Source organism: Melospiza melodia, chromosome 3, assembly GCF_035770615.1.
Source record: "Melospiza melodia melodia isolate bMelMel2 chromosome 3, bMelMel2.pri, whole genome shotgun sequence".
Lineage (NCBI taxonomy): Eukaryota > Metazoa > Chordata > Aves > Passeriformes > Passerellidae > Melospiza > Melospiza melodia.
Window position 1 is genome coordinate 55,331,854 of NC_086196.1, and position 13,039 is coordinate 55,344,892.

Below are 13,039 nucleotides of genomic sequence, written 5' to 3' on the forward strand. Positions count from 1 at the left end.
TAGAAATCAAAAAGGAATAAAACACCATTAAAAGTAAACCAACATTAATACCTTTGGAGGTATGCAATGTTAACAATTTTCTTGAGTTTGTTAAATATAGCATCATCAGATAAGACTTTAGTGTGTAGATTTCTGTTCTAGAAAATGAAGACTAACAGTGTAGTTAAGGGTATAAAAAATCCTGTCAGTACTGGTAAAAGAGGGGACTATCTCAAAAGAACAGCTTTCTCAGGTCAAGTTCTTCAGTGTTCTATTGACTTCCAACCTGTCTGATTTCACCATGATAACTTCCCAAAGTGAACTTTAAAAGACAAGAAAGATGCAGTAACAGCAGCATAAATAAATCAGTAATAAAAGGTAAGACAATGGCAAGTTTATTTTAATAGGAAATAAAATATAGCCTGTCACCAGCAATTTTAAAGAGTTACATCACTGATATGCAGAGTTAGGTGATGGCTTTTAATTGTCTTTGGAGCTAATCACACACAGTAATAACAATGCTAAAGAAGTGATGGAGAAGCTCAGGAAAACATCAACATAGACTTAACAAGTAAAGTCTTTTAATCTTATACCACTTCTTGTCTCAAGTGTTGAGAAGTTGAAGTTTGCAAGTTTTAGTCTACTTTGTACTGCAGGACAAAGGAAAGTAAAGAAGAATTGCACTAAAAAGCAATGACCCCTGTGCTTGTCAGAAGAAGACATCTGAAAGCAGAGCACTGTAGAGCTTCACTTCTCTCCAGGAATACCTGGTGTATGTTTGGTTGTGTTTTTATTTCTACAGAGTTTCAACTCAAAGTCGCATCACACTCATTTGACTTTGGGGTGATGCAGCAACAAAGATAACCACCACTGACTCTTAAGTAAAGACTGAAATGGGATTGTTTCACACCTGTATGGCCCAATGTGGAGGCACTTGACAACAGTAGAAAATCTTCATGCGTTCAGACACCGATGTATTTGTATTTTCAAACTGGTCTGCAAGTGCCTGTAAATGCAAAGTATATTCTGATTTAGTATTTACTCAGATTTAATCAACCTAAACCCCCCATAAATTCAAAGTATTCAGAATTCTAGGCATTTTTGACATACTGGAGAAATTATAATCAACTATAATCAATACCAGGAATAAGAATCAAATTTAAAATCCCAAGTAAACACTTGCAGAGTCACACTGCATCAACTATTGTAGTGACTCTGCCTAATGCATTTCAGTTCTTAAGCTAGTTTTCCCCTAAGACAGAATTGATGTGCTTTAGGCATGACATTTCTTGTTTAAAAAAGAAAGACAAACATATTAAAGTGGACCATGGTTTTGGAAACAGTTCTAATACAGAATAAATTATTGTGACTTGGCATACAATTAAATTCAGGCTATTTTCTTTCTTTTGGTGGAGCTTTGGATTGTTGAAATATTTTCTTCTGAAGCCCTTTGAAAGAGAATGGCAACTTTCACAGAGAAAAACTGCACCACTATTTTTTTCTCTGAAAATCCACTACCAAGTTACTTAAATCAAAATTCAATAGCAAAAACCCCACAATAATAAAGGAGGCTATAGCCAGAAAGGTGATTAGAAATTTTAAGGTAAGGGAGAAACTCTCTTCAAATGTCAGTCACCATCAAGTAGCAAATTCAAGGACAGTGTATAAATAAGGGAATATTAAGTTACTTGTGTTCACATGATTCACCTATCAAACTCTCTTTAGTAACTCAAAGACTTACACGTGGTGCTACACAGGTCAGAATTTTCTCAGCTTTCTGAAAATGAATGCAAAGATTCCCAAGCTAAAGGAAAAAATTGATAGGATCACTTCTTTCCCTCTCTTTCTAAACCAAACTGTTGATATCAATAATGCAACTGACAGCTGCATAAAATCAGTTCTGCGATTCAAACTGCTAATTATCTTGTAACTGTTATTGATGTTAATGGGATTTACTAAGTGGCTTCATTCTTTTAATAAGAAAAGAAATCACAACATGGAGCAATAATTTAGGCTCTAAATTGATGCTTAACCTCCTAATTTTAAATACTAATATTTCACATATTTCATCTAATTCACATTCTTTTTCATAAAATTATCTCCAGAGGCCTATTCCTACAGATTATCCAGAAGCCTATGCCAAGCAAATGGCTGAGCTGTATTTGCAGTGAGGAAAATGACACACTAATAAAACTGCATTCTTTACACAGTTTCAGGCAAACCAAAAGAGTTAGATTAAAATAAAACTTTTAAAGTAATATCATTTAATTTTAGAAGTTATTTGAATACAAGCTATATAATACATTACATTTCTCTGTTTTAGTTCTGCTGAAGTGTTCTAATGCAATGCAGAAGCACATTTTTCTATACTCTGTTGCAACAAAAATTAAACCAAAAAATTGTCCAATTCCTTGGGTATCCATTTTATGAGACTAAACAATGTAGTAAAATACAGTTGAAAAATTTAAAACCAACAATTGGCCTTAGAAAAGCAGGAAACTCCTAAATATGTCCTGCAAAATAATTTTTTTGAGGAGTACAGGAAATGAAAGGCAAGAAATATTCTAATTGAATCAAAATAGTTTTGGGGTTTTTTTTTTAACTTTTTGTCTTCCCCTTTTCTATTTTCTACCATTCCAACAGAAGTACAAATACAAAAGAAATACAAAGAAAAACATTTTTTCAGAAGAACGTATTTTATTTTAAAATGTGTGGCCATATCTTTCTATACTTCTCAAGCAGAAAAACCAAATGTAAGTCATGTGTTAGAAGAGAGTATGATGTTAACAAGCAGAATTCTCTCCCTTCTCAAAACCAGTACTGTACTCTGTTTGGAATTCTAAGAAAACTGAAAATGAAGGTAGAACTTCTGAATATTATACATTCCTTAGGAAGAGTAAAGAGCAATGAATTTAGAAGTCCTAAAAATCTGTGGTTAATGCACTCTTTAATACATAGAAAAAATTAGCTTTGACAATTCTGCCTACTATTGAAGTATAGAAAATAAGTTACTCAAATTTTGAATTCCGTGTTTCTCAATAATGCTTGAAGAAATAACATTTGGGCTGTATAATGGCAAGAAAATGAGAATTCTACCATTATTGCACAGCTAATATCTAACAGATATGAGATCATAGAACAATAAATCAATAAATTCAACAAGTGAGCACTATCAATTGAGCAGACATTTTCATTAATAACCTTCAACATAAATACACCGTAATAAAAGAAGTATGTAAACACAGAATACTTGCAACACAGTCAGATATAAGATTTTGTGACTTAGTTTGACTTGAGACTCAGATTCCTGCCTTGCAAGTTTTTACTTAGAAACAGAGCTGAAACCAATTAAAATTCACAATTCTAAATTATATAAGTTCTACCACAGGCAACATTTAAAAACATTAACAGGTTGCTCCCCCACCATGTAACACACCCTCTTCCCAAGGCTTAAACTGTCACAGCAGTGAGTTCTAAAGTCAAAAACCACAATACAGAGACACAATAATCCAGTCTGGACACAACAAAACCAGGTAGTTTTGATGGAATTCTATATCATGAGCAAAGACTACACCATTGACACATGAACACAGGAAAAGACAGCTCTAGAAACTACAATGTGTTTCCCCATCTCATGCTCCAGTGTCTGCTCTGAGATGAATCAGTTCAGTAGACTGCCTGTTTGGGATAAGCTTACCATGCTAATTTGAAATGATCACAGTAGGGCTTTAATTACTTATCAATCTCAGTCTAATCACTCTTCCAATCAATCTCAGCTGGTAATTATCCACAACTGAAGTATATGGAGCTTGTAAAGGACTTCCCCACCTTGGACATAATTTTTGTATGTTCATTCAATTGTATATTCTTGCTTTGCTTCTATGTTCAACATATGTGTAACACCACTAAGGTCTTCAAGATAAAATATCAGCTTTGATCTTTGAGCCTGACCCAATTTCAATCTCTTCATCCCCTCCACATGTTTTACCATCCTTATCGTCAGCAGCTGACTGAGTTAGAACTTTTTTTTTTCTTTTTAGCCAGACCTTATCTCTGTGCTTAATCTCTGGAAATACTATTACACCCTTGCAGTTTCTGAGTTGTCATTTTCCCACAACATTATGCTGTTTGATTTCTCAACCTATTACAGTACAGTTTTTAAATTTGTTATTCATCCAACTGGTCTGAAATCCCTCCCCCAGAGATTGTTCCTTTAGTTAAAATATAATCCTTAGATTGCTTTTTGCATCTAAGGTAAATAAATGGCGATTTCACATGTTTCTTTCTATTCTTAATCTCTTTCCAGATTAAATAGTTTACCTGCTTTAAAAATGCCCCTCACATGTAATACTAACTATATGTAAACATTTTTTCCCATCTATTTCACCTGAAGGATGTCCTGATGCAAGCTTACTTAAGGGAAAAATCCCCCCCACAGCCAAACAAAAAAGCCCCAAATTCCTATCTTTTGAAGAGAGCAGAATATTTAATACTTGTCAAAAACTTACTGGAAACAGCATAACACCTTGCTTGTGCAGCAACTACCTAATTCCATCTGGATCTCCCATCTCAAAAACACTGAAGATACAACTACTTCTATCCAAATTTAACATTGCTGGCCCAAATAAAACTACATTTTATCCATGCAATTTGATCTCACTTCTTCCCAAGTTTTCCTATCAGTAACAGTGTGACTGCATCACTTTTTCCTTTACCTATCTTTTCCAACAAGCATTTTCCAGTTTTAGTGTTCCAGTCACAACTGTTCCACCCGATTTCCTTCCCCCATGCAACAGCTTGCTTCACAGACAGTGTTAATCATCACAGCTTGTTTATTGTTTTCCTGCCTTGTCCTACTGCTAACCAGGCATCCAGCTGTTTTCCACCAACCACACCTATTTTAAAATGCTAGTCTTTACCACGTTATTACCTATGTGCTGTGCATTTACCAGTGCTGCTATCTCCATCCTTCTTTTATTTCCTCATACACTTTGATTTATCCTGGTACCCTTGATATTTCTCTTTATTTATGATTTTATAAACAGAAAGATTAGATAAGTTTTTTTTCTAGACTTTTTTCTGCTTCTCAGTCTAGAAATCTTGTCAGGCTGCCAGAATCAATCCCTAATTAATACCTCTGGGACTCCAGTGGTGATGGTCCACCCATGAAGTCCTCGCTACATGAATGCTCACACCAGCCATAAACCACTGTGTTAATCCATCACCTAATCCCAGCTGACATGGTGTCTGTGGCATTATCTTGTCCTGCTTTTACCCTTCTCTAGCACGTCAAAGCTGCCTGCTTCTCACATGTTTTTACCATATTTGACAGATTTAGCTTGATTCAATGAATGGAAAATGCCTTTCAGTCTTTTCTAACACAGAAACCCCAGACAGACTTTTCATTAAATTCTTGTAATTCTAGGGTTCTTTTTCTTCAATTTCTCCCAAGCCTGAAGACTCCTGAAAATCCCACAAATCACCCTGACCTCTCCACGCTCTGCCTATAAAATCACATCCATTTTCCTTGTGCTTCTTCCATTTCTGTACATTACCTCTGGATGACGTATAAGCAGCAAGCTGGTGTCACAACTGTCCAGCTCTTGTATTCTAGCTGTTCCCATAGCTATTTACACACCTATTAAAGTATCAAAGTATGGACACCAGCTGCAGGACTGCTTGGTGGGTCATGGCTTTGTGTCAGGCACAGAGGTGCCTCAGGGCACCAACACATAGCTGGAATTGTTCAGCTGCTTGCAAGAAAGGTGTTTGGAGACAAAGGGGGGAAAAAGGTAAAAATACATCTGTAGGGAAAACAAACCTGCTATCTCACCCATACCATGGTTCCTGAGAACTTAGCAGGTGTACTGCTCAAACTGAACTGAGCTCACCTACATTATTTACTTAAAAACAAAGTAGAGGAAAGCTTTGCAAAAATAACAGCAACTACAAGTGTAACACTGGTTGTGGAAGTACATAGTTTTTATTTTATTCATAAGCTTACTTCAAAAATTATGAATGAACAGGAAAATTTATCATCAAAAAGCTCCTTTGATTTCCTTCCACAGAAGTTTGTCTCACAGACAGTTTCTATTAAGTGGGAATTTTTTAAGCTTATGGAACATTAAGTTCTTGTGGATCCTGTAATACGTACAGACTTCTATAAAACTTTAAAAGATTCATTGATAAATTAATTCAAACTTTCACAATTTTTAAGACTTGATTCTAAATGCTATATTTTTTTTTGAGGCAGTGATATTAAAATACTTGTTTAATAGAAAAATCGACATAATTCTTGATGTTTCAAAACATTTATTGGCTTTATTATTTTGCAAGTTGTCTTCTGCCAAGTTACATTTTCTAACAATGAAGTCTGAAAAACGCTGCAGAAGAAAGAACTAAAGTCCAAGTTAATTTGGGATGTATTACAAGAGTAACTGTTGCAACCTTGTTCCACAACAGTGTACAAAATAATTCATAAACACAGAAAAGCACTAACAAAACCTTCATTCTTCCTGAAGAACGTATACATAACCAGTGTCTAAAAGTCAAAAACTGTATGCCTATTAGAAAACAGGTGATAAATAGAGATAATTAAATATGCAGAATTTTTTTACATTTCTTTCCTCTGAAATATGTATTGGGTATTCCAATCTTTGCTAGTACTATAACTATTTTAGTACCTTGCAGATATGTAATTAAATCCTGAGTTACACTCCTTTGATAATCTTACTTTAAAAAAAAAATCATTAAACCCCACATTTACATTTCAAACAACACAATTAATTCAACAGCTCTTTGTCAACCCAAGAGCACCTGAAACCAAGACCACCAGGACAAACTGAGACATATGCAGACTTCTAAAATCCAATGGTCACAGGTAAACTACCAGTGAAGCAACGTCAGAAATTATAAAACTATTAAATGTTTTCATATAACAATGCAGTAAAGTTTTGCTAAATGGGAGATAGTAATTTCTGGCCTGGTCCAAACTTCATTACAGAGATTATGACAAAATAGTGATTACTTGATTGATTGCCAATTTTATCACTAGAAGAATAGATTCAAAACCAGTTCATTGGGTTTTACATTCAACCATTATTCAAAACAGCATTTTGACAGTTCAGACAGAACTTTGTTGCTTGGAAACTAAAATGACTTTAAGGAAATAACAAGCTATCCTTGTAAAAGCTCATAGAGCTCACAATTATATATTTCTGTTAAACAGTGAAACCATCTCTGAATAGTTAAGAACTAAGGCATCAAAACACACAGAAAAAAACATTAAGCAAGGATGCATTTCAACATCAAGAAGAATCCTTCCACTCATTTATCTAATTTTCAAAGTGGAATTATGACACTAGATACTTGAGGAAAATTTATGACAACGATCACTATCGTAAATTGTAATTTGTAATTCTTTGAAGCTTAAACAGACCATTTCTTACTCTGTGCAAAGATGCCAAGCTGAAGACCACTACTTACTGGAGATTTCACATTATTCACATTCTCAGGAGGATAAAAACGTTCTGTGAGAACTCCGCAAAAGTTAAATGCTTAAAAGCAGAAAAATATTGCCCCTTTTTTACACCTCATTAAAATACAAGTCTAAGTTTCATTAAAATCTTGTAGCCTTGAAGACTCATGTTTTTGCTTATTTTGCAAATTCATCCTCTCAGTCATTTTTCCAATCAAATTACTGCTTGTTAGGATTGACCTCAATTGGTGTGTTTATTTAAACCAACTAGGACTGTGTATCACATTGCTCCCCAGGAACTAAAAACCGCTCTAAAATTTATGAAAACTAACTTTACCATTTTGTATAGCACTGACTGCCTACTTTGTATGGCAAATAAAAGTGTACAGGGTGTCTGGAACACAGAAAGATTTCTGACAAGATTTCAGGATGCTTTACAGAGAAAAACTACTAACAAGATAATGCAACTTGAAACAAAAATAAGTGAAACGTTCAAGTAGAAGACTTTAGGATGCACATTTTCAAACCTAAGTCTGTTTGCATTGAAAGCAGTGTTTTACCTACTTTGTTCAATGCTTGGGTAAAAACTTCTTGATCGTATGTAGTCATTACTCTGACAGAAAACACAATGTTCACTGACCCAGGTTACTCCTGGGACCACGAATGGAAAATGGACCTAGTTTCTAGCAGCTTTACACACAGAAGGAAAAAATGCTGATTTCCTTAAACTGAAATGAAAACAAAAATTTTCTATGCATATTCTCTCAAATTAGAGTAATCCCTTGTTAAACAGAAGACTAATCCCCAACTAATACTTTGCTTATTTTTCCCTCCCACCACAGAGTCAATGGAGAAATCTCTCTGATCTCTTAAAACAGGAGGTCTGCTGGTGCTGGATTCAGCACTGTCCACCCCAAAGCAATGCTCTAGTAGCTAACTTTGATGAATTCTTCAGTTAAGATGCTTTAGTTCTCAAGGCTAGAAGTGGCAATAGTACCGAGGACACACAAGGAACATGGATTCTTCTCTACCTCTCTTTTTCTTCTCCCCACTAAACAGTCAAAGAAACTTCTTGGCACCAACAATTCCTCACCAAATACTGAAAAACCTAAAGTTTTTAGGCTGAGAGGACTGCTAAAAGAGGCTTTTTCAGGACAGCTTTCTCTCGGGCATTTGCACACAGATTTGATTTCACTGTCAGCACTCAAGTTGAACCTGAGAATAATGCAGTATTCTCTCCAAGACAGATTACAACTAGATAATTTCCTAACAGGGTTCAAGTTTGGTGCATTTAAAGTTGGTATTCCCTTTAAAAGCATAAGCAAATAAATTATATTTTTAAAACAAAGGTTGTGTCAATTTTGCAGCAAGGATCTTGCTTATAGCCTTTATTAAAGGTCTGACTGTTCTTGCACCAGACACCTCTGTGTTGGTGCAATCTTCCCTCCCCAGCCCCATCAGGCATTACAATAAATTGTTATAGAGAGTAAGTTACATCAAACATTTGTGTTTTGTAATATATAACAGACATATTCTTTGAGAGATCCAGTTCTTCCTCAGAAAAGCCAAGAAGGGAAGGGGATAGTCAATCTAAACCCTTTAATAATTTTTCTATGCATTATATAATTGTTAGTTTGGGTATAGCCATCATCTTTCATAACTATGACCCATTTGATCTATCCTGTATTCCAACTGGAACACCCTGCTCACAAAGACTAATCTATCAGAAATAACCTGTACCTTTTCTGTTGCTGGTAGACTTGGGTTTACCTACCACAGGGCACACATTTGCATTTTGCAGATAGGAACTTATGCCATCATGTATATATACACAAGCAATTTTTAAAAAAGTCAAAGTATCTGTAAATAGCAAAAAAAGCCTCACTCAAGCTTTAATAAAAAGCATAAGTAAATATAATAGGAATAAATATTCAAAAGAAACCTTAATGCATGGCAAAAAAAAATTTAGAATTAGATAGTCATTTCTGAAACAACAAATACTTTAAATAAGAAAAAGAATTCCAGAGAAAAAGTACTTAAGACTTGTCACTAATTGCAAGCATGCAAACATTTACAGCTTACTACCTAGGGCAGAGACTAGATGGGATTCTGTTATACAAAAGAAATATCAAAGAAAAAAACACAGCACAAAACAAAAGGCCATGTATTCACGTAACTGTTTTGGTGCAAGCACATTTGGTTTTGGTGCAGTCACATCAAGCATAATTCTCTCATGCTACTAAGATACCTGGGAAAAGGAAAGAAAATCATGTCTAGTCTTATCTAGATATCCATAACCTGAAATCACAAAAATTCTGCTCCTTTAATTGCCAGAAGCTCTTTTTCCAGTAATAGAGTCAATTTTTCATGGGAGTTTTTCAACTGCAAAGTGCTCTTTTGCTGTTACCTGTTTTTCAACTATTTTCATGCATTTGAAAACTTCAAGAACATCTTTACTCATTTGGTGAAGGGGACAGGAATATAAAGGGAAAAGACAAACAAGTTCAGTCTCTTTTTTCCTGAATCCAGCCACAATATCTCAGATAACATCTTGGGACACCCATTGTTTTCACTCCTTACAAGAAGAAATTTTTCCTAAGAATAACTGCCCTATACAATGAACCCTTGACTAATACCCAGTAGTTTCTGTTGAAAAATTACTTGGCAGGAAATAAACATTCTTCCAGTAGCTGAGCCTGACCCAGAAACCATACAGTGTATGATGGTAAGTACATTAGAAATATGACACACGGGCAAAGCATTTAAATTTTAGCTATACCAAAAGAAAGCAGTCACACGTAAAGAAATCTGTTTTCAATATATGTATTTTCTTGAAAGACATCCAATCCAGTTCTTCACATGTTCCTGGAGAGCTCTCCATACATCAGGGAAAAACAAACAAACTCCCTATCAATCTCAGTTAGTCATTGATCTACTCACCAAAGAAAAAAATAAACATCTTCAGTAACAACAGGTTTGAAATCAGTTCAATTTCCAGTGAAAATAAAAACATTCTAAATGCATTAAATGTTCCATGCCTGATTGTATGACATATTCAAATAAAAGTGTATCAAGCTCCCCTGAAGACTCAGCTCTTTATTAAAGAAGGAGGAATCCACAAAACCACAGTTCTTTCCACAATCATATAGCCAGTTTGGCATACAACCAATCAAAAAAACCAGCCCAAATGGAAAATTTTCAGTCAGCTGGACAAAGTTTTATGGTCTGTGCTGGTCACTCACACCAAACTGGTTGATCGACAGAGACAAGACAACAGACAATCTTCTGCTACTTCCCTGGACTCACCATCCCAAAAACCTTGTCCACCAAAACCATGTACTAAAGACACTAAGGGACAGCCAGGATAACACGTACATCCTTTAACTCTGTTAACAGCCTTCAATTGCTTGAGGACCATCAGCTGCAAGTCCTAATGGTACCACTCCTGCACTGGAGGCAATTTTCTTGCAGATCTGCAAGAAGGGGTATCATGCTGCTGCCAAAGGAACACTTCAGCACTTTGCTTTCAGCTAACCCTGTTTTACTTGACATACTCTAAGTATACTAAGATACTGTCCCTGAGCCAGAGGGAGAGTACTGAAGGACAAATGAACTCTTTCACCAGCAGTTGCCACCACCACCTACTTCCTGATACCATTTTTTTCTAGGGGAGAGAAGAACAGGAGCCCAGGAGCCTGCTGGGCTTCTGGTCATTCATTCAACCCTCAGCCTTAATTGAGAGACAGAGGAAATAAGGCGGATTTCACACCAGAGAAAAGGCAAAGTGGAGCTTGGGAGCTCCTGAAATAGTTAAAAATGGCACTATAATTTGGCATTTTTGACCTTTTAAGTATCTGAACCTGCAACATTATTAATGACCTTGGCTCGTGTGCATTTCACACAGGGGAAAACAGAAAGAAAGCAGAAGTGTTCTGTGGTACAATCATTTACTACACGTTTCTATTTCTAGGCAACTTCAATGTTTTCCCAGATCTGTATCTGGAAAAATGAGCAGGTATAGCACAGCAACGTGCATAACAGCTACAAACAAAAATATTTATGTCATTTAAAAATCAAGTTCTGGCATGGAAGGTCATCTTGCTTACAAAAACATCTCCACATTTGTCAAAATGCCTCAGTTTTACCACAAAACCACAGTGCCATCATTTACAATATTCAGTCAGAAACCAATACTATAAAAAAACTGGCTAACTGCAAAAGTAAATGGAAATATTGAAAAGAACCATTATCATATCATATACTCTGGACACCAGACTGGGCCCTCCAGGGAAGTGGTCTCAGCACCAAGCCTGGCAGAGCTCAAGAAGCATTTGCACAATGCTGTTGGGCACATGGTGTAACTCTTGGGGATTGTTCTGTGCATGGCCAGGAGTGGGACCTGATGATCCTTGTGGGTCCCTTCCAACTCAGCATATTTCATGATTCTGTGATTATAAAACTCTCCATACACCAGTCCCAGTCATTATTTGAATCGATCATCATGAAATCAGTTTGGAAAGTTCAGAATCCAAATATATTCCTCAATTCATAACTAAAGCCGTAAGAGGAACTAAATGAGTTGAATTAGGCCAGAAAAATCAGTTCTCTGGTTAGAAGCTACACCAAACACATACTATTGCAAAGTTTGTCTCTCCAATCAATTGATTCTTTACATACTAGATTCTCCAAACTGTCTATCTCCAAACATTTAGAAACCACAGCAGTCACCACATTAAGTAGGATGTTTTAATAACCCAACCCCTCCTTGAAACTTACCGGAAAGTGAAGCCCTCAGCATGATGGAAATTCTTTCAATGGAAACATCTTTTAGAAAAAGCAGTGCTCAATCTCCACTACTCCATCACAGTTACAAACTCATTTAAATGCATCAGCATTTTCATTTCACATAAAACTAGTTCTTATTTCTGTAAATGGTACAATAATTTAATCTAAAAATCTAAGAAAAATAACATTTCCCCTTGTTGATTACACAATAGTTCATTCTTTTCTATTTCGTCTTTTCCTCAAGCGTTATTTTCCATCCCTATTTCTGTACTTATCTCACAGGGATTTGTCACAAATGTAATGGCCTTTTTTACAAATCCCTTCTTCCCCCTTTTTGTGAATTCATATTCTCTAGGTCAAAGATTACAAATCTCTACAGCTTATACTTCAAAGTTTTGCTGTAGAAAACTGATCTGCTGAAATCTTACTCTTAATAGTGTACAAGAAACAAATTTTCCAAAGAATTCTCCTTGATTATCCTTCGTGTTGACCTCCATAATAAAGGTAAAATATTTCCAATGTACTGTGCTGAAACTCTATCCCTATTTGACTCTACAAACACTTTCTTGCCCCTAAACACCTGAGAGTAATTCTTTTCAGTTTTTATCAGACTTCCCACTGAAAATCTCCTTTGGCAATAAATGCATTGGCTTCCCTTAAAATCACCGTTTGTATGCTGACCCGAGGAAGTAAAATATTTATTCTGTATCAGGAGAAAAGAAAAGCCCTACTGACAGACCACTCAGGCTTTTTTTCTGAGTGAATATATATGCCAAGACCAAGGACCACTAGTTATTG

The 13,039-nt window shown here is 35.6% G+C and overlaps 1 protein-coding gene across 1 annotated transcript in view; it reads right to left on the reverse strand.

Annotated features, from left to right (window-relative positions):
• TTC27 (tetratricopeptide repeat domain 27) overlaps positions 1–13,039 on the reverse strand; it is a 112,907-nt gene that overhangs the window by 31,798 nt on the left and 68,070 nt on the right. Inside the window, exon 11 of the mRNA XM_063151833.1 lies at positions 890–985. Coding sequence (XP_063007903.1) covers positions 890–985 — 96 coding nt within the window. The remainder of the gene's footprint in view (positions 1–889; positions 986–13,039) is intronic.